The 26,076-nt window shown below is 39.7% G+C and overlaps 1 protein-coding gene across 2 annotated transcripts; it reads left to right on the top strand.

Annotated features, from left to right (window-relative positions):
* Window positions 1-533: 533 nt before the first annotated feature.
* On the top strand, window positions 534-26,076 carry mrc2 (mannose receptor, C-type 2). 2 transcript variants are annotated; one of them, XM_084925362.1, is made up of 29 exons: window positions 534-1,144; window positions 6,292-6,684; window positions 9,313-9,486; window positions 9,616-9,780; window positions 10,838-10,951; window positions 11,210-11,353; window positions 11,442-11,633; window positions 13,029-13,183; window positions 13,331-13,435; window positions 16,436-16,551; window positions 16,641-16,789; window positions 18,660-18,877; window positions 19,286-19,428; window positions 19,520-19,616; window positions 19,702-19,831; window positions 19,936-19,968; window positions 20,079-20,245; window positions 20,498-20,666; window positions 20,753-20,895; window positions 21,078-21,186; window positions 21,283-21,449; window positions 21,527-21,635; window positions 21,727-21,965; window positions 22,064-22,226; window positions 22,349-22,498; window positions 22,753-22,866; window positions 23,233-23,412; window positions 23,559-23,582; window positions 23,683-26,076. In XM_084925362.1, the coding sequence occupies exons 1-29, from the start codon at window positions 1,018-1,020 to the stop codon at window positions 23,901-23,903; spliced, it is 4,410 nt and encodes a 1,469-aa protein (XP_084781488.1). In that variant the 5' UTR covers window positions 534-1,017; the 3' UTR covers window positions 23,904-26,076. The 2 variants fall into 2 exon arrangements, with proteins under 2 accessions (XP_084781488.1, XP_084781489.1); XM_084925363.1 differs by having other exon boundaries at window positions 537-1,144; window positions 23,686-26,076.

The following is a 26,076-nucleotide window of genomic DNA, read 5'->3' as shown; positions in this document are numbered from 1 at the left end:
TTGTGTGTCTGCGGTGGCAAGCTGAGTAATAGTTGATGTATTTTGTATTTGAAGACAACTGGAGAACTCAGTCGTAACAGACCTAGTTAAATTTTCTAATATCAGATTTTTTTTTCCCTGTACACAGAGTTGGCAACTCACTCCTAATTCAAACTTTATCCTATCGTTATTAAAAAGCTTTATAAATTAGTTGTTTTAAGTGGTACTTGGTGTGAAACCCTTGTAATGTAAAATCTTTAATGCTGCATTACAGGTTATTTGGCATGTTCATATCCTTCAACTCAAGGCTCTCTACTATAGCAGGTCTCACGAGTAAGCCATGATAACTTTTCTGACAAGTTCAACTCTGACAAAGGAGCTTGATAAGCTGATTGGGGTTTTTTTTAACAGGGTTTTCAAAACATAAAATTGAAAGCCCAGATTATTATTTATACATTTTTTTTTATTAGAACTACTTTGCAGTCAGAAACACTGAATATGTGTATAATTTCTTAAAAAATGTAGATATCGGCCTTATTACTTTTAAAAAAAATTGTTTTTAGATTACAAAGACTGATTTCCGTTATTATGCAATGTATTGTTTATCAGGGTGGGGAAACCTGCAGTCAGCTGAGAATGAAGAAGTAACTTGGGTAAGTGACGAAACGTTTCTCCCATTGGAAACGCTACGTCCAGATGAACAGCATCAACCTTTTGGGATTTACTTACCTGGATGATTAACCAAACATTAAGACATTACATTATAGAAGTACAACTCGACGTCCTGTATGACACGCTCGGACCTCATTTTGGGAACCATATCAACACCGTCACACACTCAGTGTTGACTCTGCTCCATTCATTTCACTCTCCTCTGACTGAAAGGCAGACGGAGCTCTAGCGGTCAGACTCGCCACCACCAGCTCTGCATCCTCCGTCCTCGGAGTCAAACAGTCGGGCCGTGGGTTGCTCCGACGTTACTTTTTTCTCCACATTTGGGTGTTTTTGCAGCTTGTGCTGGCGTGTGCGGCTTCGAGCATGCAAAGCAAGCGCAGTTACCGAAACAAGGAATCGGGGGCAACATGGACAAATCGGCAACTTATACTTTACAAATGCACTTTATATTTATTCATCTTTAGTCTGGAACTGAAGAAGAGCGTAACGGGTGAGCATAAAACAGCTCTTGCTTGATTTCATTCATGTAAAGTCGAGAAAAAGCAGGAAGGCAGTAACCATATTGTGCATGCATTTGTTTTGGTAAAGACTTCCACGCGGAAAATACATTAAAAGCTTCGCATTGTGGCTTTAGTGCTTTGGTATGCCACGAACCAAAAAGGCCAAGCAGTGAGTGGAACCAGATGTGGAGAAAAACTGGGGGAGGAGGAAAGAGGCTACAGGCTTAGTGTCTGTATAGTGATTCTTATTTATGCGTAAAGTTAATCAGAAAAGGCACCTTTTTGAGAGGCCTGTTTGATCTATTTTGGTAACGGATGGGAATCTTTAGACTGCTTTGTAAAATTGACGTGGAGAGACGCTTCATTTGGCACCCTGCGGGCAGATGTGACCTTTGCATCCTGTTACAGGCTGCAATTAACACATTCAGTCCGGCCCTACATAACTGTTAGGTCTTCACATCACCTAAAAACCCATATATTTTCTAAAGATTAGAAAAGAGGTAGATAACATCATTGTTTGCTTTTAAACGCCTGACTTTAAATCAGATTTGCTTAATTTCTCTCAATTTCATGCTTGTCATCTAAAAGTTTGTCAGACTTACTAGGCTTAACCTGTCAGTGACTATTCTGCTTCATTTTGTATGAATGATTAAATACTGTGTACAAGCAGCTACCACAAAGAAATTCAATAAGTTAGGCAATGCATTCTGACCAATCTTCGTTTAATATTTTCCATGTGATTAAATTGCTTCTTATGCTGTTTAACACTTTGAAGTTTGAGGATGTCAGTCTGCACACCAATCCATGACAAAATGTGAAATAGGCCTGAAAAAGCCTTTTGTGTGTGCGTTTGTGTTTTTCTTTTCCCTTTGAATTTGTGATCAATATAGTTCAATATGCAGTATATTTTGTGTTGAGGAACACAAAATAACTTCAGAACATGAGTCAGTATATTGAAGGTCATGGTTAGTTCATGAACTGGATTATGCCATATAAATATATTTTTTTGTTAGTTTTGAACTGACTTGCACCTCTCTGCCATTGTCAAGGTTTTTTAGACCAAATGGATGAGATGTGAAAAGATTATGATAGTTTACTGATTTTAAAAGATGACATGCTGCCTCCTGATGTTCTGCTTTGTGGGTGATTTTGCAATTCATAGCCACCGGATTTACCCCCAAAATATCTTTGGTCTAAAATAGGCCAGCATTTTGTAATTGTTTTAAATCTTTCATTGGATGTTGTTTGATTTTTAGTAGATGCTCAAACAAATGATGGGTTTAAAAGGGATTAAGATATGTTTGGGGTTTTTTTTGTGTGTTTTTCTTCTTTTTATGTAGCATCCTCCAGCGCTAAGCTCTCACACCAAGCTTCCATTAAATTTATTTTAAAAATGTTTTTAAAAAGTATCACAGTTAACAGCAGAAATAGAGCCGGCTTGTTTCTCACTTGATTTAACAGCTAAACCTACACTGTGATAAACTGTTATCACCATTACAAGTGTGGGAGTGATGGAAAGTTTCAATGGTGTGCACTTATTCTCACTCTGGTTTCTAAATTTGATCTGCACTTTCCCAGAGGTTCCAGTTCGCTCTGTTTCAGAGTGTGGCTGCAAAATGCAAATAGACTCTGTTCTCCAAACCCCTTCTCCTCAGATGAGGTAAAAGCCCATCCACAGTCAGGGTTGCTTCAGATGCCAGACCACCATAAAACGCCAATGAAGCAAAAGCAGCCAGCTGGAATTTCCTGTCTGTTTGTTGGTTGCTGTTTTATCACACTGACCAGTTAAAGATCTGCTTTTTTGTTTTATCTCGTACATCTGTCAAAATAAGGTTATTTGGGGAAAAGACTTTGACTCATACAGTGATTTAGATCTTAGAGATAACTTTAAAAATACAAATGACAGGGAAATGAACAATCCACCTGGTTTTAATTGTCAGGCAGAAACAATCATTCACATTCAAAATAGTGTAATGTTGAGAAATTTGTTGAACAATATTTTGAGCCAAGACTTGCTACTGACTTGTTGCCCGTATCTCTAAGTATTATTCTCCAGTCTGTTCCAACAGATGACTGCATTCAAGAATCTGAGGTTCTGGGAATATCTGGCTTTCCTGGCATTTGTTGCTAGTTGTTCTTGGCCATGTGTTTCAGCCTGTGTCTTCGGTAGGAAACCATTTTCGGCTTTGAAAAAGGGGGTGACAGAGCAAAGAAAAGGATGAGATCACAGCAGGAGAGTTGTTGTGGCTTAGCTTTCACAGGGCTCAATGGCTTAAAGTTAATCTGGAATTCTGCACTCTCTCTGATTGCCCGGGAGTTTTTCTCACATCAAACATTCAGTCGTGTCGCCTCCAGGCTGGAATTAAAACTGCGAGTCTGCTTCTTGATGTCTGGAACTTCAGCTTCAGGTTGTCTAATGGTTCAAAAGCTTATGAGAGGAGAGTCTCATCCTGTCACTGTATTAATGTTAAGCATATATTCACACACTGAAATTCATTCAGTGCAGTGTAATCCAGATGTTGACTGGCACGGTACTGTGTGTAACTCTTCCCATGGGCACTCTTCTGCTTAAAGCGCTTCATTATTATTATTATTATTATTATTATTATTATTATTATTATTATTATATAACTCCTATTGTTAAAGGCTCAGAATCAAAGTGATTTACTTCAGTTTATCCCTCAGCCTGTTAACAAGTCAGCACTGTGTAACTTGAGCTAGTCAAGTGTTCACACAACTTTTTATTTACAGTGAGACATGTAACTAAATCCTGAAAAAGACTGGAGCATAACCTCTTTGAGGCACACATCACTCTGTAATTGCAAAGCAGGAATGATTTACCGTTTAGAGCTGAGAACAAGTCAATGATAGAACATTTTATATGAGCTGGAAAGAATTCTTAGTGAGTCATTTTTAAGCAAAAATCCCTGCATTTTACTGGTTTTACTCCAGAAATTTCTAACTTCTAGGCAAAGCAGCACAGTTTAAAAAAAAAAAAAAACAGAATCAGAATCAGAAGACTAAATAAGTTAGAAGCTGCTTATTATAAAATTAAATGCTTTGGTTTGTGGCTGAAGGAAATACTGAAGAGACAGAAGACACTGGTCACAGAAAAGTTAGAAGTATATTTACGTTTGCCAGGCAGTGCAATAATAGAGTGAGTAGAAATACAGACACATGGAAAGATAGTTTTGCCTCAGAAGCATTCAGAATGTTTTTTTTTTACTTGGATGATGAAGTATAAGCTCCCACTTGCTTTTACCCTGAAAAGAAGTAAAAGCAAGTGGCTTTTGTGCCCCATTCAGGCAAATTACTCCCTCTGATCTAATTCTTCTCATGATTAGAAAAGTGAGCTCATAGCAAATAAGCCTATTGTCTTGCTGTTGCTGTATGAGTGGTTGCTATAACTTAAGAGCAGGTTGGCCTCATATCTGATTACATTGTACTTCAAACTGAACTGCTCTGCCACTGAGCTTTGGCCATTTTTTTTGCAATCAGAGCGTATATTGCTTCTGAGAAACACAGCCACAGAGGCTGAGAGCCTGTAGAAGGGCGTGTTGACTCCTTCAGATTATAGGGATGTGTTTTTTATGGCACTCATTATGAGTCTTCATTGTTTCTCCATCCATAAAATCAGAACGGGAGGTTTGTAGTGTTTTAGCTGAGCAATGGTTTGTCTAAGGTATCTATATAGAAAGAAAAATCTGAACCCTTGACCCCTTGACAGTGAAATAGTGATGACTTTTGACTTGAACTATTCTGAGTTGTCCCATTAAAGGATTGTTTTTCAGATAGTCCCTGTAATTGATTTGAGTTCAGTAAACTCTGAGAATCAATAGATGAATGGATTCATTATTACTGGTAGGACATGGTGGCCCGACACCTTTCTTTGACATTTCATGTTGCCATTACCACAGTGCCCAGGGATTTTTCCATTTCTTACCCTTCTTCCTGGTCTCTTTCAGGAGCCTGCTGAGTAGGAATGCTGAGGGTCTCGCTTTCGTCCCTCAATCGCTAAACCCAAAACCACAGAGAACATATTTCTGTTTATTTTGGAAATATTTGTTCTGAAATACTTTTAATTTTAGGTCAGTTTTATGCTTCTGACTTGCCTGTTTTTGTCTGTTTTTTGCCTTCACCACGACTCACAGCAGTGCCTTGACTGTCCTGATTTCTTGGTTTGTTCTAAAAAAGAAAAGAAAAGAAAAGAAAAGAAAAGAAAAGAAAAGAAAAGAAAAGAAAAGAAAAGTCAGACTTAAAATAAACCACAAACATTTTCTGAAACAGGGTGCTGGGTTTTGTTACAGAAAATCTTTGTCATTGAACCTTGCATCCAACCACACAGGATGTGTTCTTTTTTAAATGGCTTTAGTTTTATGGTAATGTTTTATTTTACTTGGGGTAATGGTAATATATGAATGCTGTAAGGCTCTGTGCAGCAACACCAGTCTGCAGGCATCCGCAGCTTCTCAGAGAATCATTATAAAAGGGCTATAATACCAATATAGACATCAGACTGCAGAGCTGAGAAATCTGCAGAGCAAAAACAGCTACCCTTTTCACACCTGAGGAAAATGAATTTGGTTAAAGTAATCAAAACTTCTTATCATTCACTTGAGCCAAGTCACTTTAAAGTTATCTAATGATAAAGAAACCCTTTATATTGATCTAACCCCAAACTCCTGTTCCCTTTGCAAAATAGATACCCCCACCTTTAGTGAACAATATGAGAACTCCATGTTAAAGCGTGGGAATGGCGTAAATTCTTGAAACCTGAAGGATGGAGAAATGATTCAACCTCTATCACTAGCCTTGAATTAAAGACATTCACAGCCATTTTTTAACAGTTTATTGCAGGTCATTTTTGCAATTCCCCCCTGCCTAGGACTCTAATATAACTTTTATGAAGGATTTTAGGGTCACTTTAGGATTATTAGCAAATTAATTCCACTGCAGTGTGTCACACTGGGACATCAGAGTCCACAACTTCCACTAGTTCTACACTGCAGTGAATCCATTATTGAAGATATTGATCCTGCCTCTGACCTCTGCTGCTCCAGCAGTTGCTAACAAGATATTGTTTTTATCAAAAGCTAGATTAAGTGCTAATGTTGTTTCTATCTCTCTCTTTGCACAGCGCCTGCCAAGTCTGATGATTTTGCTTTCTACCTTGAGGGCGAGGGCAAGTGCCTGGGGGTGCAGGATCGCTCCCTTGACCTGTCAGCCGCTTGTGAGGAACCCAGCCAGCGCTGGAAATGGGTGACTCGGAGGCGGCTGTTCAATTTGGGCTCCTCCTTGTGCCTGGGTGTGATCGCTAATAATGGCAGCTTGAAGTTGGATAAATTTCCTTTAGGAGTATACACCTGTGATCGCGAACCCCCCAAAGTACGTTGGAGCTGGAACTGTGGCCAAGTGCTGGACAACTTCAACAGCTATTTTCTATCAGATCTACCCTGGAATCTGACAGTAGGCCGTTCCAAATGGACTCTACACGGTGGGCTGCAAGATCTGTGCTCCAAAACAAATCAGGGTAGGTGTAATTGTTATCAAAACAGTTCAAATTTGCAGTATTTATCTAATTGGTAGATAGTCTTTATCTGTGTTTGTGCAAATACATCTGTCACTCTGAAATAACTTTGTTTTTAAAACTAGCATTCCGATAAGCAAAAATTAAAATAGAATTAATGAAAGATTAAAAAACAATTGAAAACACACACGAGCCCGTTCTTTTGCATTAATTAGTCATATAATGTTTTCTGATTTTTATAAAAGCCACAAATAGTTAATTAATTTAACACACCTATACTAATTAATTTCTAGTTGGTTGAGCCTCTTTTGCCTAAATGACCTAAAGCAAATGATTCCAGTAGCTCAGTTCTGTGAAATAATCAGGAGGAATTCTAAATCATTCATCCTTCAGCTCAACTTAAGAATGCCTGGTGGGAACTGTTCTCCTCAGGTTATTCTACTGTATTTTGTATTGGATTCTGTGCTGAGGAGCTCCTCCAAAAGACAGTTTCTTTGAGTATTTTTTGTTGTTATTTTGATTTTTAGGGTATTTATCCTCCTGCATTACACAACTTCTCCTGAGTTTCGGCAGTCTCCAGAAATGTTGTTAAAATGCTATGAAAATAATGAAACCCTTGGTGAAAATCAAAAATTCTTAATTGTAAGTCTTCTTATATCTGATATGTTCATTTCAGAGTGTTTTTAAAGTAGCTCTAATATTCATGTTATAAGCCAATGCATGCCATATATTTACTCCAAACTGCAGTAAGCTGTTAATATTCAAATAATTTATTCCTTTTGCACAATAACAATAAAATGGTTTATTATCTAATACGATTGTTCAAAGGCAGCTTAGATGAAGATTTAGTTTGGGGGTTCAAAAATGTTGAAGACTGAGTGATGTTTTAGGAATCCAGCATGATTAAGAAACACACTGAGAAAAACATACTCACACTAAAGAGTGTGTTTATGATGTGTCTGTGCCAAGAATGCTGTATTATGTTGGTATTTGCCATTTTCTGTGTTAGTATTAGTCTACTTTGATTGCTGGAAATGAAGAGTATAAATTGAAGAGGAATGCACAGTTGGCACCCTTCTGCACGGCTGCGTCATAGCATGACATAAGCTGTGGATGAATTAAATGTTGCAAAGCCACATTCTTTCCTACGGCCTTTGCAAAATCCCATAAAACGTTACAAAGGGCTGCAACTGCAACAGGCAGCACTTTGAGAAACCCTTAAAATCACAAGTTCGCTTCTTCTTGCTCTCGCATAGAGATGAATATATATTTCAAAATCATGTAAGCTTCACAAAAATACAATATGAAATCAGAGATATTATCCTTTAAAAATGTAGATTGGATTGAATGTTTGTAATTATAGACTCACCTGTATGACTACATAACATCATATGAGGTCAGTGTATGATCACACTGAGTGAGGTCATCATTCTCTGCGTGTTTTCTGCGTCTGTGTGGGAGATAGACTTACTGCTGTGGATGCCACAGCTGTATCCGATCAAATGGATTTTAAAACATGTTGCTTTTAGGGAATGCTAGAGGACTGGCTGCCAGCCGGAAATCCAAGGAAAAACATTGTGTGTTGTGTGTGTAAACTCCGGTAAACACACACAAGTTGTTCTTGAACTAAAGTATATTTGTATTTCGTATAGTTAGTTTTCTATCTAGATTAAATCTGACCATTGTGGTTGGTACCCAAGCCCTATTTCCACTTTAAGTCCCATTCTTACCATTATCAAATGTCACAGTTGTTCTTTGACAAAATTTTAGAGCTAGAGTCGGTCAGCCATATAAATCTGTAGTTAACATGCTGTGCTCAGCTGCAGTTAACACAAAAAAGAAAAGTCGCCCTTTTATATTTTTCTCCCCTTTTCTTTTTTTGTGGCATGCAAACTGAGAGGACTGACATTTTTAACTTTCAAGCGGCAATCTTTACAACTTCCTTTGTGAAGTCTGCTTGCGCATGGAGAGGAATGCCTCTGATATTAGTCAGCCGAGCATCGGCTCCTCTGCAGCCAAAGAGCCGGTCAATGCTAAAGGCAGAGAAGAAAGTCAGGGAGGGAGCTTCAGAAATCTTTCCTCTCTCATTTAACATGTCTGCCTCACTTTCCATTGGCTTGACTTGTTTTGGTAGCACTGCAGATCCAGCCTCTCCCTCTCACACTCCCTTGCTTTCACCCTGTTTTTCACACTGTACTATACTTGTGGAATGTGGAGACTAAAATGGCGAGTTTAGGATGAAGAAAAAAAGTAGAAATCAGACATAATTTCTTGTTAATGTATAATTTAAGATTTTGCTTTGGAATATAATTAGTTGGGGCTAATCGTTTCTAATATCATAGGAATTTCTGAACTCTTTTTGCTTGATGTTCATGATAAAAGACACTTGGCTTTCTGGAAACCCCGCCTGTTTACTCTTCCTTCCGCTGACCACTATTTGACTTTACTGTCTTGACTGTAAGCTCATCCTCTGTTTTTTACCCTGAGTTTGATTATAAAAGCTGCTGAGAAAACATATAAAGTATTTGAGTTCAGAAAAGTTCACAAGCATAGCTCCAGAAGAAAACAAACACAGACTTTCTCTGCTGCTCCGTGCAGGATTTTAAAGTCTCTCTTGTGTTTACTCTGCAGAGATCTATACAATTCAGGGGAACTCTAATGGTCGCCCCTGCTACCTGCCCTTCCTTTATGATGGCCAGTGGTTCCACACTTGTACCAGCACTGGCCGTGAAGATGGCCATCTTTGGTGTGCCACCACCTATGACTATGGCAAAGACGAGCTTTGGGGATTCTGTCCTGTCAAGAGTAAGTTATAGTCTTATATGTTGATGTTACAAGATACTGTAGTCTTACATTTATATTTCTCAGTCCTCAACATTAAAGTGATTCTTTCACTCTCCTCTAATTTTTTTGTTAATTTCTTTGCCCTGTCAGGTAATGGCTGTGAAACTTTCTGGGATACTGACCCGGTCACAGACAGCTGTTACCAGTTTAACTTCCAGGCAACCCTATCATGGAGTGAGGCTCGGATCAGTTGCCAGCAGCAGGGGGCAGACCTGCTAAGCATCACCAAGCTGCATGAGCAGACCTACATTAATGGTAATGTGCAGAGGTTCACTGCTGTTTGAAATATGCTTTATTCTTGGTTCTTTAACGCAAGTTATATAAAGTGAAACCCTATCTTTACAGTTCTATGCCATTACATTTTTATGCTGTTATTCACAACATAACAATTGATCACAGTGGAAAAGTAAAATCTATTAGAATTTGGGTTTTCTGGGAGATTCTGGGTGATCCTTGCACTTCTGTTAGATGCGTTTTCACCTTCTCAACTCCACAATCAGTGACTATAAAAACCTTACAGTTCTGGTGACATAATATTTTAGCAAAAAGTCTACTACGTTGGCAGGTATTTATATTTCTGACTGTGGACAGATATTATTAACAGTATATTGTCACATTCATTCAAAATGGTCACAAATTTTATTTATATATTTACAACAAAAACTCACAAATGTGCAAATTTGGATGTTCTCCTCATTTGTGCGTGTATTCTCTCTGCCAGCATCCTCCCACAGCTCAAAGAAGTGCACATCAGGGTAACCAGTGACCTTAAATGTGTCATACTGTAGCTGTGAATGTGAATGGTTGTTTATCTTTCGATGTTAGCCCTGTGATAGATTGGCCACTTGTCCAGGGTGTACCCCATTTTTCGCCCAGGGACAGCTAGGATTGGTTCCAACCCAACTGAGACCTTTTACTGGATAAGTTGATGGATGGATGGATGGATGGACAAAAACAGGCTTTGCTTTGTGTAGTGACCATAAAAATAAAAGCAATATGCAGATGTGCCTGGTGTGATCCCACTGGACTCAGTACCTCAGGCTGTGTAACATATTGGCAAACACAATATTTGGTTTGCAGATTCACTCTGCCAACAGGAATATTGAATTTTGGGGGTGATGTGACTGTCCTGCCAATATTAGGCTACACTTAGGCTGTTGTTACATAACTATTGTGTAATCTGCCTGGTGCATTGGTGATTGTTGAAGTCACAGCTAATCTGACAGAGTTGAGTAACTTTTTACTTTCACATAGCAAAACCATTTTTATTTATCTTTTTACTTATTTTAAGAAGATGTTGTTGCTGTTTTAGGTTTACTCACTGGTTACAGTGCTGCTTTGTGGATTGGCCTCAATGACCTGGACATCAGTGGAGGCTGGCAGTGGGCCGACTCCTCACCACTCAAGTATCTCAACTGGGAGCAAGGTTGGCCTGTAAAAACAATTCAAGCTTTTCTGTCTTTTTAAAGCTTGAAGTGTCTGTGATCTTTCTTTTTTTGAATGTTTATTTCCTGCAGATGGCTGAGAAAAAATGCATGCTTGTTTTTAGTTCAGTTCTCAGTTCAAACACCTGCTTGGCAGCTCTCTGGTGCAACCACAGTATTTGAGCCTGAGAGTATTTTGGGATTGACACCCTGGAAATCAGTGATTTTCTGAAGAGTTTGTCTCTCTTACTCATCTTCAGAACAGCCAAATCACGCTGAAGAGAAGAACTGTGCTGTAATAAGAACTGAGTCATCAGGTCGTTGGCAAAACCGCGATTGTTCAGTTGCTCTTCCGTATGTCTGCAAGAAAAGACCCAACGCCACCCTTGACCCCTTCACCACTGGTTAGTTTTTTTATGTTTCTTAATGCAAACAGTAATACCACACTGAAAAAGTCCAACTTTGATGGGTTTTATCTCTCTGGTTACACAGATTCGTGGGCAGATGATGAGAAATATGAGTGTGATGTGGGCTGGCAGGCCTTCCAGGCTGGTTGCTATAAGCTTACTTCAGAGAAAACTGACTGGAATACAGCTCAGAAAACGTGCCAGAAAATGGAGGCCAACCTGGTTAGCATCCACACTCTACCTGAGCTGGAGTTCATCATACGTGACCTGAAGAAAGGTGTGTTTCTTAGTGGGTTTTTTTTGTTGTTGTTTTTTTTTATAGTACTGTACTATTCCCTCTCAAAGTCAGAAATGAATCAAAGTTAATGTTTTTCTTGATGTTACCACACTTGTGTTCATCAAATGTTTCTCAAGTAGGTTTCAGCTTTAACTGGACATCTATGTAATGCAGATTCCTAGTGCCTCTGCAGCAGACTTCCTACAAATAACCAAGTTGAGGGAATAAAACCTTTGTTTTCAGGCATAATGTAGACACAGGATTTTTGCCCAATAATGAGAGTTTACATAACTGATGTTAAAGCCCAGTAGATTCACAAAAAAATCCTCAAAATTTAACAGAACTGTCTGAGATTTTATGTTTTGTTTTAAACACAGGGGAGAGAACATGCTGGTATTTTAGCAGTGATTATGGTGTGAATTTTAAAAGAGAATTTCATTTTAAAAGCTTGATTATTTACTCTAATATACCATGTTAAAAATAAAGTAAATAGATAGAACACAAATACTGTTTTACAATTTCCCTGCTGTGAATCCAGTGAATCTTTAAAATGTCTTATATGATGAAAAACTTTAAAATTCTGCTTATAATGCAGTTATATATTAATATCATTGGATATAATAATTTAATCAGCAAAATTTATCAGTTTTAGACAAATTTAGAGAGGCAAGGCTGAGATGGTTTGGACATGTGCAGAGTCGATATGTTGAGCAGAGGATGCTGAATAATGCTGCACACAGGAGGAAAACACGAAGACAGCAGAGAAGGTTCATGAGTGCAGTGAAGGAGGACATCCAGAGGGTTGGTGTAACAGAACAGAGTACTAGGAATAGTGTGAGTTGGAGGCAGATCCCTGTGGTGACCCCTAATGGGAGCAGCGAAAAGAAGATCAAGTTAGTGTTTTTTGTTTTACTGCCATGTGCTGAGCTATTAAAAAGAAAGCAGTTGAAGCCTTTATGAAACAGTCATGTTGTTGCAGAACAGTAATCCTCTTTTAAGACATTCTGCACATCATAAATCTACATCACAGTTTTGAACGTTAACAAATGTGGCAGTGGTGATACAGCATACACTGCTGAAACCAGTACTGTTAGATTTCATTGCTTGAAAAGTTCTAAAATTGTCCTTAACTTGATTTTAAAAAGTTTGCAGCAACCCTCTATATGCCTCCAATCTTCATGATTAAATAAAGAGGAAACCAGACAGTTCTCTCCTTCCTTCTCACATTCTTTCCTGAGCTTGAAAACAGCACACAAAGTGTGGAATCATATTTTTAGTCATGAAACGGCTCCAACGAATTACCAGACCTAATGGAAAATGTCACAGTTGGAACTTAAGCCTATTTCTTTTGTCCATAATCATCTTTTTAACCCAACAGTCTGTTTTTTGTTTTAGACACTGAGCAATTGTGGATAGGGCTCCATGACACTGACATGCAAATGGACTTCCAATGGACTGATCACACTCCTGTTATCTTCACCTACTGGCATCCCTTTGAACCCAATAACTTCCGCAACACCCAGGAAGATTGCGTCTCCATGTGGGGACCTGTGAGTGATCCCTTCTGCACCCTCACATTAACCAGGGGGCCATAAGAATGCCACAGTAACAGACCCTGACTATCAGCCAGACTCCGTTTGTATATATTTACCAGCTGTTTTCTCTCTTTCTGTTTGTGTCTTGCCAATGATGTGCAGGAGGGCCGCTGGGATGACAGCCCTTGTAATCTGACCCTGCCCTCCATCTGCAAGAAACCAGGAACAAAGAGTGATGGGAAGCCACAGCACCAACAGTGTAAAAAGGTATAACTCCTTTCTTCTCTCTATACTTAATTTTCTCCTTGACATTTACTGTTTATGCTTTAGAGTACTGGTAATTGTTTCATTCCTACTATAGACACAGACTTTTTTCTTTCTATATTTCCCTCTCTTTTACCATAAATAATGTATTCAGAGCTATTCAGCATAGAATTCTCGCTGTTGACAGGATAATTATTATTCTGAATATTTCACCCATTCCTTCACCTTTGGCCTCTTTTCCATGTGCTCCGCTCAATCTCTCACTCTTCAACTCCACTCCACTGCCCCCAGACTGTAACTGGAATATAAATCATAATTTAACTTGGAAAGTAACAAGGTGCACCACAGAGACTGAGCCCTGCGCACATAAACTATTCTCTCGGACAAAAAAAAAGCTCTAAATAAATTAAAATAATTGTGTTTCTTTGTTCCAACATGTGTGTACAGCACATACAAAAAAAAGATGTGGCATCTGTGCATCTGTCCCTGATTACACAGCTCATAATTCTCTCCACACAAGACTTTACACCACTCATACCTGACCATCGCTGGAAACATTCACTGTCCAAGTACTACATTTACGGGCCTTCTGATTAATGTTTCACACAGCGGATCACTGTAGCGAGAAAAGAAATTACAGCTCATATCTGTGCATCTTTATGCCCTTCAGCAGTGTTTTCAGCTATATATTTTTCCCAAGTACTGATTTATGATGTAAATGATCTCAAGTTGAGGGTCGTGTTGCTTCTCAGCTGTTACATTCAGCAAAGCTCTGCATATGGACGGACCATTTGTTTGGTGTAATCAATCCTTGCCTCCCTGTCCCTGGGGACCGAGGCATCATGGGTGGTAATGTGACAGGGGTCATTTGGCATGGCCTGTGCTGCAGGGTCTTGCAGCCGTGCGGTTTGTCTCGAGCAGATGAGCTCACTTCACGCAACATGTGAAACAACAATGACAGAAAGCCCACTGACTGCTTCAGCAATATTGCGCTGCTTGATCCTGAAGCCATTTACCCCATCTAGTGCTGGGTTCATTTTTCAAAAAATGTAATGGATACTGCTGTGCTGTCGTTTCACCTACTCACTGAAGCAGTAACTTTCTGTGATAGCTGTTGTTTTTCTGCTTTTTTGGCTTCTAGTTGTACTATTTTAATTATCTGGATAATTCACTTGCTTCAAGACGATGACTTTAATAACTTAAAGAAGTCACCTTCCTTTCCACCTCCTAAGACTACAATGACCTGTTTGACTGAGAACCCACACAGACACTTGCTTCATGTGTAAATAATCATGGAGGAAATACATCAGATTTGATGCCACAGGCAGGATGGGCAATACAACTGGAACTGCTTATGGTCCTTCAACCAGGCTGTGTTGAAAGGAGGTCCTAAAATAATTGAAAACTGAACTTGGTGTTTCCCCACTTCCCCACATGTCCTTCCTGTATGGAATTACAGCAAACAGCAAAATGAAAAGGTGTCTTTACAATGTGATCCCAGACACTTTTTCATGTCACATAGCTCCCTCAGGCCTGTGAGATGGACTTGAGAACCGACCTCTGATGGCCAAGTGTGTCTGAGCTCACATTTGATCTGGATTGTTTCAACTCAGTACATTCATAGTTAGCTAACTGCCTCAACAATAGTGCTTACTATTTCAGTCATCTGTGTCTTTCACCTTTAGAGAGCCTCTGTTCCTCATACTAATATACTCAAACTAACAGATTCACCTGCAAGCCATACATTAGCTAAAAATATTACCCCTCTCCAAAGCTTCCCTCAGCTGCTTTAAAAAAGCTTCGGCTTGTTTTTCAGCTGTCAAGCCCACATCATTATTGTTTTAACTTACTTTCACTGCTACCATAGTGCTTTTTTCTAGAAAGAAAAATGCTCAGAAAAGCAACTTCATGCTAGCTTCTCAGTATAAAAGAGACACATTAAGGAACTTGTTGATGAAATGAACGGAAGGCAAGTTATAGTTGTTGTTGGGGTTTTTTCTTAGCTATATATGTGCTTTGTTAGAGCATCAAAGGGACTTATCCCAATGTGATCCATTGTTTGTGTCCATGTTTTGTGTGAGTAAGTGTACTGGGAATAGTGTACTTCCATCTACAGAACATCAGCATACCATTTGTTGTCAAATGATGGATGGCATATGGGTGATTGTTTATGCTTCTATATAATTTACATATAAAAACACTGCAGACTAGCAGAAATAAATCATTTATGTAGCGTTCTGGAAATTTAACATCAGTCAGCATGGGTTGTTTAATGTTTTGAATGTAACACAAGCAAAGGGTGGTTAGCAAAGGGTTTTGGGGAGTTGTGAGTTTCAGGAAATAATGCTTCTCATGCAGCTGAAATCTTTGGGGTTTCTGCCTAGATGGCAAATGTGGTTGTGCAAAAGGCCTAGGGTTGGGTTTATTCACACAGTGCTGTATATAACCTGTCTCTCTCTATCGTTCTCATGCAAAATCTCACCCCTTCTACATGTTGGCTGCACTCTGTGTCTGTACACGTCCACAGTTACAGTACATGAGGTGGCAGGAGGGACTGAGTCCATTTTTCATTCTGCAAATGGAAAATTATCAGCTTTCTGTTTTACATGCACTAATTTGTGTTTTGTGAAAAATATCATTCAAATGCTTTGCATTGAAACATACTATATGCTGTATTTTTCCTACAAAAAAGTACAGCGTGGTGGGTCTTACATGATTTTACATAGTTCGTCTAACTCTTTCTGGTGAAACACAATGAATTTAAACTGCATAACTCAGTGGTCATGATTCTGAGAGAAAACATTTTCCAAAAATAAGTATGATTGTCTCCGTGTGTGCTTTGATGCACTTTGACGTTCACACTTTAAACTAGAACATTTGAAGAGTTGCCCAACCTTTGTAGATGCTTGCTTTCTTTGACTGGTATATTTATTTTGTAAGGCTTTGGTTTTTTTGGTTTTATAAGTCTCCACATCCTGTTAAATTCCTCTCCTTTCTTCTTAGGGCTGGAAGTGGCACAGTCCTGCTTGTTACTGGGTGGGAGAAGAAATGCTCACCTTTGATGGAGCCAGAAAGTTCTGCGAGGACCAAGGAGCCACACTTATTACTATCACTAACAGGTAAATACTGCACTGACAGGGAAGCGATTTTACCCTGCACCGATTAAAAGTCAGTCCTAGCTCCCTAAAACACCTCGTCGCTTTTAAAGGTTTGAGCAAGCCTTCGCCAGCAGCCTGGTGTTCGGGCGCTCTGGAGATTCCTTTTGGATTGGTCTTCGTAACAAGGGAAATCATGGTGCTTTCCAGTGGATTACCAATGATGAAGTGTCCTACACCCACTGGAATCGAGACCAGCCAGGTGGGTCACACTTCAGATTTAAATTAACAGAATGGCATGTACAGTATGACCTGATGTTGTACTGCTGGTAACTGTACTGTGGTTACAACAATTGCAGAGCAACTTTAAATCAGTTATTATTGATATACTGTAAACCACTGACAATTTTAAACAATCTTCAAAAAAAATCCTTTAGCACCATACATCCAGCGAACAAGTTTTTGCCAGTAAATAAGTGCTGAGTTTTTCTTTGGTCTATCTGATAATATACAAGTAAATATAATATAATGGAATCCACCTGCTAGCTGGGGCTCTTTCTGCGGGGAGTTTCCATGGATTTTCTTGTACTTGCTTGGGTTATCTCCAAGTGCTCCAGCTTCCTCCAACAGTCCAAAGACATGCATGCAAGGTTAATTGGTTATTCTACAGTGACAGTACGCGTGACCGTTAGCATGAAAGGTTGTCTGTCTCTCTGTGATAGCATTGCTACAGACTGTCCAGGATGTGCTTGCCTTTGATAGTTGGGATAGAGCTGTATTATCACTAAACTACTTACCTTAGCCAATTAGTTTAAGGATTTAACTGATTAATTAACTCGGCTTTATTTTCTTCATATATTTGCTATATTATTTAAAAAAAAAATTTTTTTTATTTTTGGGGGGGGGGGGTCTTGTTTTGTTATAATAATAAGAATAAAATACAGCTGTGTTCAGAAAATTTACATACACTCCTCACAGTCATGAATGTTATGACAATTTGGGCCTTTTTATGTTTTTGTTTTTGTGTTTTTTTACAATTCTTTTTCCAGGTGATTGAAAAAACAAGAATTGGTTGTACAGTTTGGTTTTATTTTTATTTGTGTCCAATTCTTGTTTTTTAAGGTAATTAAGGTACAATCATTCCACCCTGGAGTTTTTGTATGGAGAATTACCTGTTTGATTGACTACAATTAACAGAAAAGAGAAAACAAAATGAAAAGAGGAACATGCAAAAGTTTCTTGTTTTCTTTTTTGTTGCTGGCTGCATTATGCTTACATAATAGCAGGTCATTTACAATAGCCCCAAAATAAAAGTAGGTTAGTGAAGTCTCTTAATCAAAATGAATTCTGTTTCAGAGCCAATTTGTGATTTAACGTGCAAAGAAGAAAACAGATTGGTCCCAGGTGTTTTATTCTTTTTCCAAAATACAGATTTAGAACAACATTTAGAGGCATTTACTTCTTAGGCAGTCTTGATTAACAGACAATCTGCGTGTCTTGGAAAATAATCAGCAGCAGTTGCAATTAGCCTGAAGGGTGCTTTTGTGCTACTTTTAATTTAATGTTTTAAAATTGGACTACTTCTTGGGAAACTTTTAACAACCATCAGAGCAGCAGAGAAGGAAATTCTATCAGTAAAATATTGACCATTGTGGAGTTTAGATCTACAATGGAAACAATTTCTAAATCAAACAGATGCCCACTTGTCACTAATGGATGTAAAGATGTAAACTGTCTGAACTTTACTCAGTTTAAAACAGATGCTTGTGCTCTTTGAAGCATTCTCTGCACTTTTCCTTTGCACAGTATATGCCTGCACCATAGTTCTGCCTGACATTTCTTCCTGATTAAAAGAGAGCTTGAAATTTCTATGTGCAGCATTCTAACACTTCCCATCAGCAAATATGTCATCCTTATGGATGAACCATAAGGGAGGTGAGTAATAGAGCAACAAGTTATTTTAATGTGTGTTCTCTGTACTGAGAAAGGTTAAATACAAGATTCCACAGCCATAATTGCCCAATGAGTAATGCATAATCACATTTTCCCCTTTAGATCATTTCCACACATCTCCACAGTGCAGCCTCTTTTCCTCTCCACTCACCTACGTATCGCCCCTGTATCTATTTCAGCCAACATTAGTAGCGGCTGTGTTTCTATGGCGACGGACACAGAAGCAGGTCTGTGGGATGTGAGGGAGTGTGCATCATCAAAGGCCAAATTCATCTGCCGTCAGAACCAGAACACGTCTGTGAGCCCCGAGCTCCCCGTCCCTCAGCCCACCCCGAGCCTCAGCGGGTCCTGTCCCAGCGGCTGGAAGAGCAACAGCAACCTACGCTACTGTTACAAGGTTCATCCCAGAAGTCAAAATTAAAGTTTTATTAGAAAAGAAAAGAATTATACTTATTGTATAATAAAGTGGTGTGGTGCTCATACTTGTGCAGGTATGGAGTTAGTTATATCTTGGTGCCAGATGGCATCTATGGGTGGCATCTGCCAATGACTGGTGAATTTTTTGCAGCAGACCCTCCCATTGGTTCCAAATTGGGTTGCACAATTTTTGTGTTGCCATGCTGGCACCAGGTTTTCTTTTCTTTTCTTTTCTTTTTTTTTTTTGCGTTTCAGTAGAAATAAATGAATTTTTACTTATGGAAATTTTAATCTGCCACTTGTAACAGAAATAATTCTTTCAGCAATCAACAAGATTTGAAGAAGAGAATTAATTAAACTGAATGACATCTTCATCATCTCTGTTCAGGTGTTTCATTTCTCCCAGCTGGAGCAGAAGTTAACTTGGATGCGGGCTCATAATTTCTGCAGGAAACACGGAGCCAACCTGCTGAGTATCAGTGGCCCTGAGGAGGAGCAGTTTGTTTTGCAGATCCTACATGAGGCTTTTGGGTGTGTGTGGATTGTTGTTTAGATGATATGCCACATTGATGATGGTATGGATAGTGGTGGTGAGGCTGATGGCGATGATGTGTCCCCACAGGGAGTCAGAGGAACATGAGCAGCACTGGTTCTGGATTGGACTGAATCGCAGGAACCCCATGGACAATGGAAGCTGGAAGTGGAGTGATGGACTAGCTGTGAGTCATGATAACAAGCAGCCTACATGTTGAGTGATGAAAAATACTTCAAATGCAATCTGTTTAATCCTTGCTTGTGTCTCAGTTAACATACCAGAACTTTGGTCGGTACTACTACAACATACGGCAGTGTGCTGCGGCAGACTTGGGTAGTATGACTTGGCTGGCCATGCACTGTGACTCTGAGTTAGACTGGATCTGCAAGATCCCTAGAGGTAAAACAGCCGTGGACTTTAAGCATAAATCGTGTGTTGGATCAATACATATTGTCAAAACATATACTTGTTGGTCGTCACAACTTTTTTTCTTGTATTTTTAGGTAGTGTTGAGAAGGTACCAGAAATCACTGAAGGTCTGTCTTATTTTCATAGCTTTCTTTTTATCACCTTTGTTTTTATTTTAAAACCTTCCTTCTACATGTCAACGTTTGTTGATGTTTTTTAATTTCCTGGCTCCATTCAGGCACCGGTTCACCTGAATGGATTGGCTTCCGGGAGGCTGAGTATAAGTTTTTTGACCACCGTAGCACCTGGGACCAAGCCAAGAGGATTTGCTCCTGGTTTGATTCCTCATTGGCTTCGGTTCACTCAGCAGAGGAGCAGACATTCCTGGCCAACACTTTACGCAAGGCACGGTGCTCATCATCATTTACAGGAACTAATTTAGTCCAAAAAATGAAATTAATTGCCATTGTTTTGGCAAGCAAGTAAAGTCCAGCTTCATCATTACAGAATATAACCATTACACTATATATAACTACAGTTATTTATAGAATTATACATTTACAGTGATACTGTGGTATAAATCTGTAGTACTCTTTTTCTATAAACAGACCTCTTATGCCTAGACACACTTTTTCACAGTTTGTGTCCCACCTTCAGATGTCAAAGGTGGAAGGTGACCTCTGGTGGCTGGGACTTCACACCTATGAAAATGACGGCCGCTTCCGATGGTCTGATCACTCGGTGTTAAATTATGTGGCCTGGGCCCTTGGCAGGCCGCTCCCAATCAGCAGAGATCGGAAATGCATCTGCATGTCAGCCAACAAAGGTAAGAGCAGCTGGAAAGAGATATAGTGAGAAGCTCATTTAAATCCAGAGTATTTCCATTAGCGTGTTTTTCTCAAACCCAAACAGAGGACTGGGCTGATCAAAAGTGCCACTCTGACCTGCCTTACATCTGTAAGAGAGTGAATGTCACAGGGACCGCTCCTCCAACTCCACCATCCCCTCATCCACCATCAGGGTGTCCTGATGGATGGTCTTCCTTTCAGCATAAGGTAGAGCTAAAAGTGTAACAGCATAACGCATTATGGTCATTTGTACGAAGGATGACTCAAATAAATTTTGCATGCAGCCAGTAAAGTACAAGAACTACAATAGCAACAGAGCACATGCTGTATTTCAGGCATCCTTATGCAACTTGACTACAGTAAAACAGCGATATTGTCTGCTTGTGTAGTGTTTCAGAGTATTAGATCAGTCAAACCGAGTCACATGGTCCGCAGCCAAGCTCAACTGTGAGAGTCAGGGAGGTGTCCTGGCAGTGATATCCAGTCATTTGCAGCAAGGTAATTAAAGGAGAATACAAATGGCATACAGTCAAAACCTGGGGGTGGAGGAGGTGTGTCATCAGACTGTCGTGCAACTTATTCTCTTCCTCACAGCTTTTGTAACCACTTTGCTGAAGAACGCCAGCGCTGAACTTTGGGTGGGTCTGACTTCAGACTCTAAAGCAAATTTCAAATGGGCCAAAGCTGGCCTGCTCAGCTACACAAATTGGGCACCTGGCGAGCCTCTCGACAACAGCGGACCACACCAGAACAAGACGCCGGTACTCACATTACTTTTTATGTCATGGCTTTGTCATCAGTCTGTTCCTCTTCTAAATATTTCACTGTCACCCTTCAGGGAAACTGTGTGGTGATGTATCATGAAAACTGGCAGAAGAAAACAGGCATGTGGGCTTCTCGAGCATGTGAGATGGAAAGTCATGGCTTCATCTGTCAAAGACAACAAGGTCTGATAATCACTTATTACTATGACAGTGTAATTAAGAAGTGCTATAATAAGAATCACATATGTTAGTTAACTATCATATCTGACTTCAGACCATGGTCTCCCTCCGGCTCCGGCCCTCATTCCTGCCTCCCTGTCTAAGCCTGTGGAGCTGGGGGGAGTGACGTATCGAGTAGTGAAAAAACGCCTGGATTGGACTGGTGCTCTGCACCTCTGTGAATCTTTGAATGGGACTCTTGCCAGGGTGAAGGATCCGTTCCAGCAAGGTTACCTCACACTGCTTATAAACAGCTTGCGCCAGCCAGCCTGGATTGGGCTTTACAACTATGGAGTAAGCCGATTATAATTAAAAATACAAATATCAGTTGAAAAGCTTTTTATCAGTGTGAGAGAAACTGCAGTGAAATAATTTTTTATTTTCTGGTTCAGGGAAGGAGCTTTACCTGGCTGAATAATGAAGATGTCATATATTCAAACTGGAATGATGGAGAGCCTAGTCTGATGGCTGGATGTGGTCACATGACCACCACAGGGCAATGGACTGTGACTCCCTGTGATTCGAGATTGGATGCTGCTATCTGTCAAATGAGTGGTATGTGTGTATCAACAACCAAATATAGGACTGCATTAAAAAGAATGCTAATAACAATTTAGTAGGACTGAATATTCTCTGACAACATTTTGACTTACATTCAAATGTTTTGTTTTTGCCAGATGAGCCTGTGATTCATCAGTGGATCTACCCTGGCATGTGCCCCCAGTCTCTGGGAGAGTGGGCTTGGGTCCCTTTCAGAAACCACTGTTACGCCTTCAATTTGCAGCTGCTTAGACTGCAGGATGATGCACATAGATCCTGCAAAAAAAGTATGGAAGCATCTCAGAAACCACACGTCTCCACTAGCTTTATTGTACAGCTTGTACAGCTTATAACACTAAATTGAAAACCAATTAAATACAAAAGCCCTGTCCTTGTCCACGGCAAACATGATTGACAAAATACATCAATAATACTAAATTTAGCAACGTTGTCATTCAGCCTGGGGCAGAACTGTTCTGTCTCCCTAGTAATCAATTCTGTTTGGTTCCATCTCTGTTTCTTTCTTTTTTGTCTCTTCTAGTCGGAGCAGAACTTCTCTCTATCATGGATGAGACAGAGAATGGATTTGTATGGGAGCACATCCAGAGTTATGCAGAACAGGCACATGGAGCTTGGCTGGGTGTCAGCGTGAAAGGTCCAACATTATTGCCTCAGCCTGTCTCTTCTATGTCGCTCTATAGCAGCAGATTTAAAATCCATGCTGACAGACTTGAAACTACTTATGGAAGGGAAATGCTTGCAGTTTATCTTTTGTGATTCAGTTTATTTAGTATAATTATTAAATGCAAGTAAGTCTCCTTATTCCAGAAAAGTTCATTTACTCTCTTATTATTAGTTAGAGTAATTTGATAATTTATATGAAGTGCTATAAAACATATTTGGTGAGATAGTGAGAAGATCGAATTTTTAAGCAGAGTGTGTTTTTCTTTCATGCAAAACTAAAGACAAAGTCCTTGAAAACTGCCCTCTGAATATGTTTATGCTCATGCTCCTACCACAGGTAGAGGTCTAGTGTGGTCTGAAGGCACAGAGATGCTGTATACCAACTGGGACGGACATGATGTCGTTTCTTCTGTGCTCTCCATCAACTCCTGCTTCTGGATTCAGAGCAACACTGGTCAGTGGAAGCCGGGCTCCTGTAGAAATCGCACACACGGAGTCATCTGCAAACGGCCTCGCAGTAAGCACAAAGAAGTTAATTGAACTGTCATGTTAAGCAGCATTTGCCAGTCATTATTATGTTTCTTAGTAATTTGCTAAGGGAAATGCCTAAATTATGATGCAGATTCTTAGCACACTACTGACTGTTCAATATTCCATCCGCAGGTGCTGAAATCTTAACTTCAGACGGTAAGTTTTGTTCACAACTGCTAAGTTATTCAGCTCATTTGAAGCCAGAATTGTGTGCACTTATCCAGATTTCCATCTCTCCTTCTCAATCTCTACCCAGTAGATAGTCACCGCCTGCCCACGCTGATTGTTGTTATGGTAGCGGGCCTGGTGCTTGTGGTGCTGATTGTTGGCGTGATCTACTTCTACCGACACCGAACTGTTGGATCACGGGGCTCTTATGAAGGGGCCCGCTACAGCCGCACCAACTCCAACAGTGCAGAACAGGCCGAGAAGAATATCTTGGTGTCTGACATGGAGTTGAATGAGCAGCCAGAGTAGCCCGACCCGCCCTGGACTGACGGACCAAACCGGGACTGAACCCGACCTGACACAGTAGAGGCTGATTTCAAAGTGCTGAATACACATTGTGGCATGTATCTGTTTTTGCTGCCACTTTTGAAACCAAAAAAACGAGGAAAAAAACAAAACAATAAAATATTTTTAAAGTGCTGAAAGGCTGTGTGGAGCGCAGCAGATGTTTATTTTTTAAATTGAAACCCTGTCTTCAAAATCCCGTTTTGCCAAAATCTAACAGTTTAAGTGATTTTTCCCTTCACAAATCAGATACCTCCATCTGCACAGCTCTTTCCTAAAAAGAATTCAAGAAGGCCATAATGGATCAGATGGGAATAATTTGTCCCAGCTGGAAATATTCACCATAAAACCAGTTTTATGCAAAAACTCTTTGCTGCCTTCCCTGGTGCCAAAGTCAGGTTTTTTTTCACATTGTATATTTTCTTCCTATTTTGATTGACAAAAGAAAATTTCACAGCTACGGATCAGTTTCAACAACATTTTTCTGTCATCTGAATATCTGCAGTCTTGTTCGGGATCAAAGTCATTTTTCTGATTTGCTTTTTGTTTTTTTTCTTTCATTTTTTTGCCACGTCAGTATTAACCTGAACTTGAACTTGTTTTTTGTTGGTTCTTGTGTACATGTGTCTTTCCCACTGACTTTTCAGTATCTGTGCAGCTGCAGAGAAGTGTAACTCATAATGCATGTGTGGTTTTGTGAGCCTGCCTCCCTCCTCTTTCCTGATGTGACACGTCGGCACCAGCTGTCAGGCGAGCAGAGGAGGAGGAAGAAGTCTAAATGTGAATGTGTGGAAGGTGAAAGGGACCAGTGACCTCAAACCGTCTGAGGGCATACACTATAATTGTGCACATAAGTAGAAGTTTGTATTGAAAGCTGGTCTTTAAATAGACTGCATTGTCTTTTTGTTGGTATAGCAGGTCTGAAGGTTGTCATCAAATGATCAGACTTTGAGCTTCCATGACTTTATGATCTACATTTCCGCACTTTCTTCCATTGTCTTGATCTGATTCGGTCTTACTTGTTGCCACTTGCTTTTAGTCATTCTCCTTAAGGCTCAGTAACTGCTCCCAACTTGTTTGTTTTGGCTTCTCATGCTGCCATCTGGAGCTGATTCAGCATTTTTAAGGGCAGTAGTTTCTTTGTATGCAAAGCAGTTGTAATTTGATATTTTCCTGATTAATCATTTTAATGACCCTTTATTCACTTTTCCCATTCTATGTTATATCTGTCTGTCTCTTCTCTTTTTGTCTTTTTAATGATGCCGGTTTGACTTACATAAAACCCTTAAAAGACGTTTGGAAGCATACCCCCCTTTTATGGGATGCTGGCCACTTAAACTTCGAATTCTCCTGCAACAGAAAACATCGCTCATGTGAATGACACAGTTGCAAATATGAGAGCCAAAAAAAATGTCTAAAAACCAAATTCAGTCTGGGTTTTTTTCACGTCGTTTTAAGATTTCACATTTGCCTCATCAAATATTTTCCTTGCCTTTTGAGTGCATTTCTGTCTTCCTGTTTAGAGGAATGCTTTGGAGCCATTTCAGTCTGAGGCTTTTGGTGTTTCACTGAAGCTGTTATGGAAAAAAAAAAAGAAGAAAAAATCACAGCCCTTTTTGCTCTGTGAGTCGGACTAAGATTGAGGGGGAAGGGAGAAGGATAGGGAGTAAGTAGAAGTGTGTGTTTTAGTGTGTGCGCAGTCTCCAGCTGTGGAATGTTGAGTCGGCAAGAAGAGCTCAGTGGCACGTCTGGAACCAATCAGCGAAGGAGGGCTTTGGGACATGAAGGTCAGAAAAAAAAACAGAAAAAAAATAAGTAAAGAAAAGGGGAAAAGGAGGAGGAGTGTAAGGAGGAGCTAGAGATGAAGGTAGAGAAAAAGGAATGTTAAAGGTGCAGGAGTTTAGTCCGGGCGTACTCTGTCCTCTGCTGGTGGATTGCTGTAAAGGTTTGCCTTCATGCGCAGTAGATGTGAACCTACTGAGGTGATGATGTAAAAGTGAGATAAGTATCGGTGTGATCCCCAGTGTCTGTGATGCAGGTTGGCTCATGTCCCTGTGAAGATACCTGAAGCACCTGATAATTTGTAAGTTTTTGTGTCATTTTTATATGAAATGAATAAAAGTTTATGTTCTGAAAA

The sequence above is a fragment of the Perissodus microlepis genome, chromosome 4, assembly GCF_051167445.1.
Source record: "Perissodus microlepis isolate ML-2025 ecotype Zambia chromosome 4, ASM5116744v1, whole genome shotgun sequence".
In the NCBI taxonomy this organism is placed as follows: domain Eukaryota; kingdom Metazoa; phylum Chordata; class Actinopteri; order Cichliformes; family Cichlidae; genus Perissodus; species Perissodus microlepis.
This window is presented reverse-complemented; position numbering and strand designations above follow the sequence as displayed.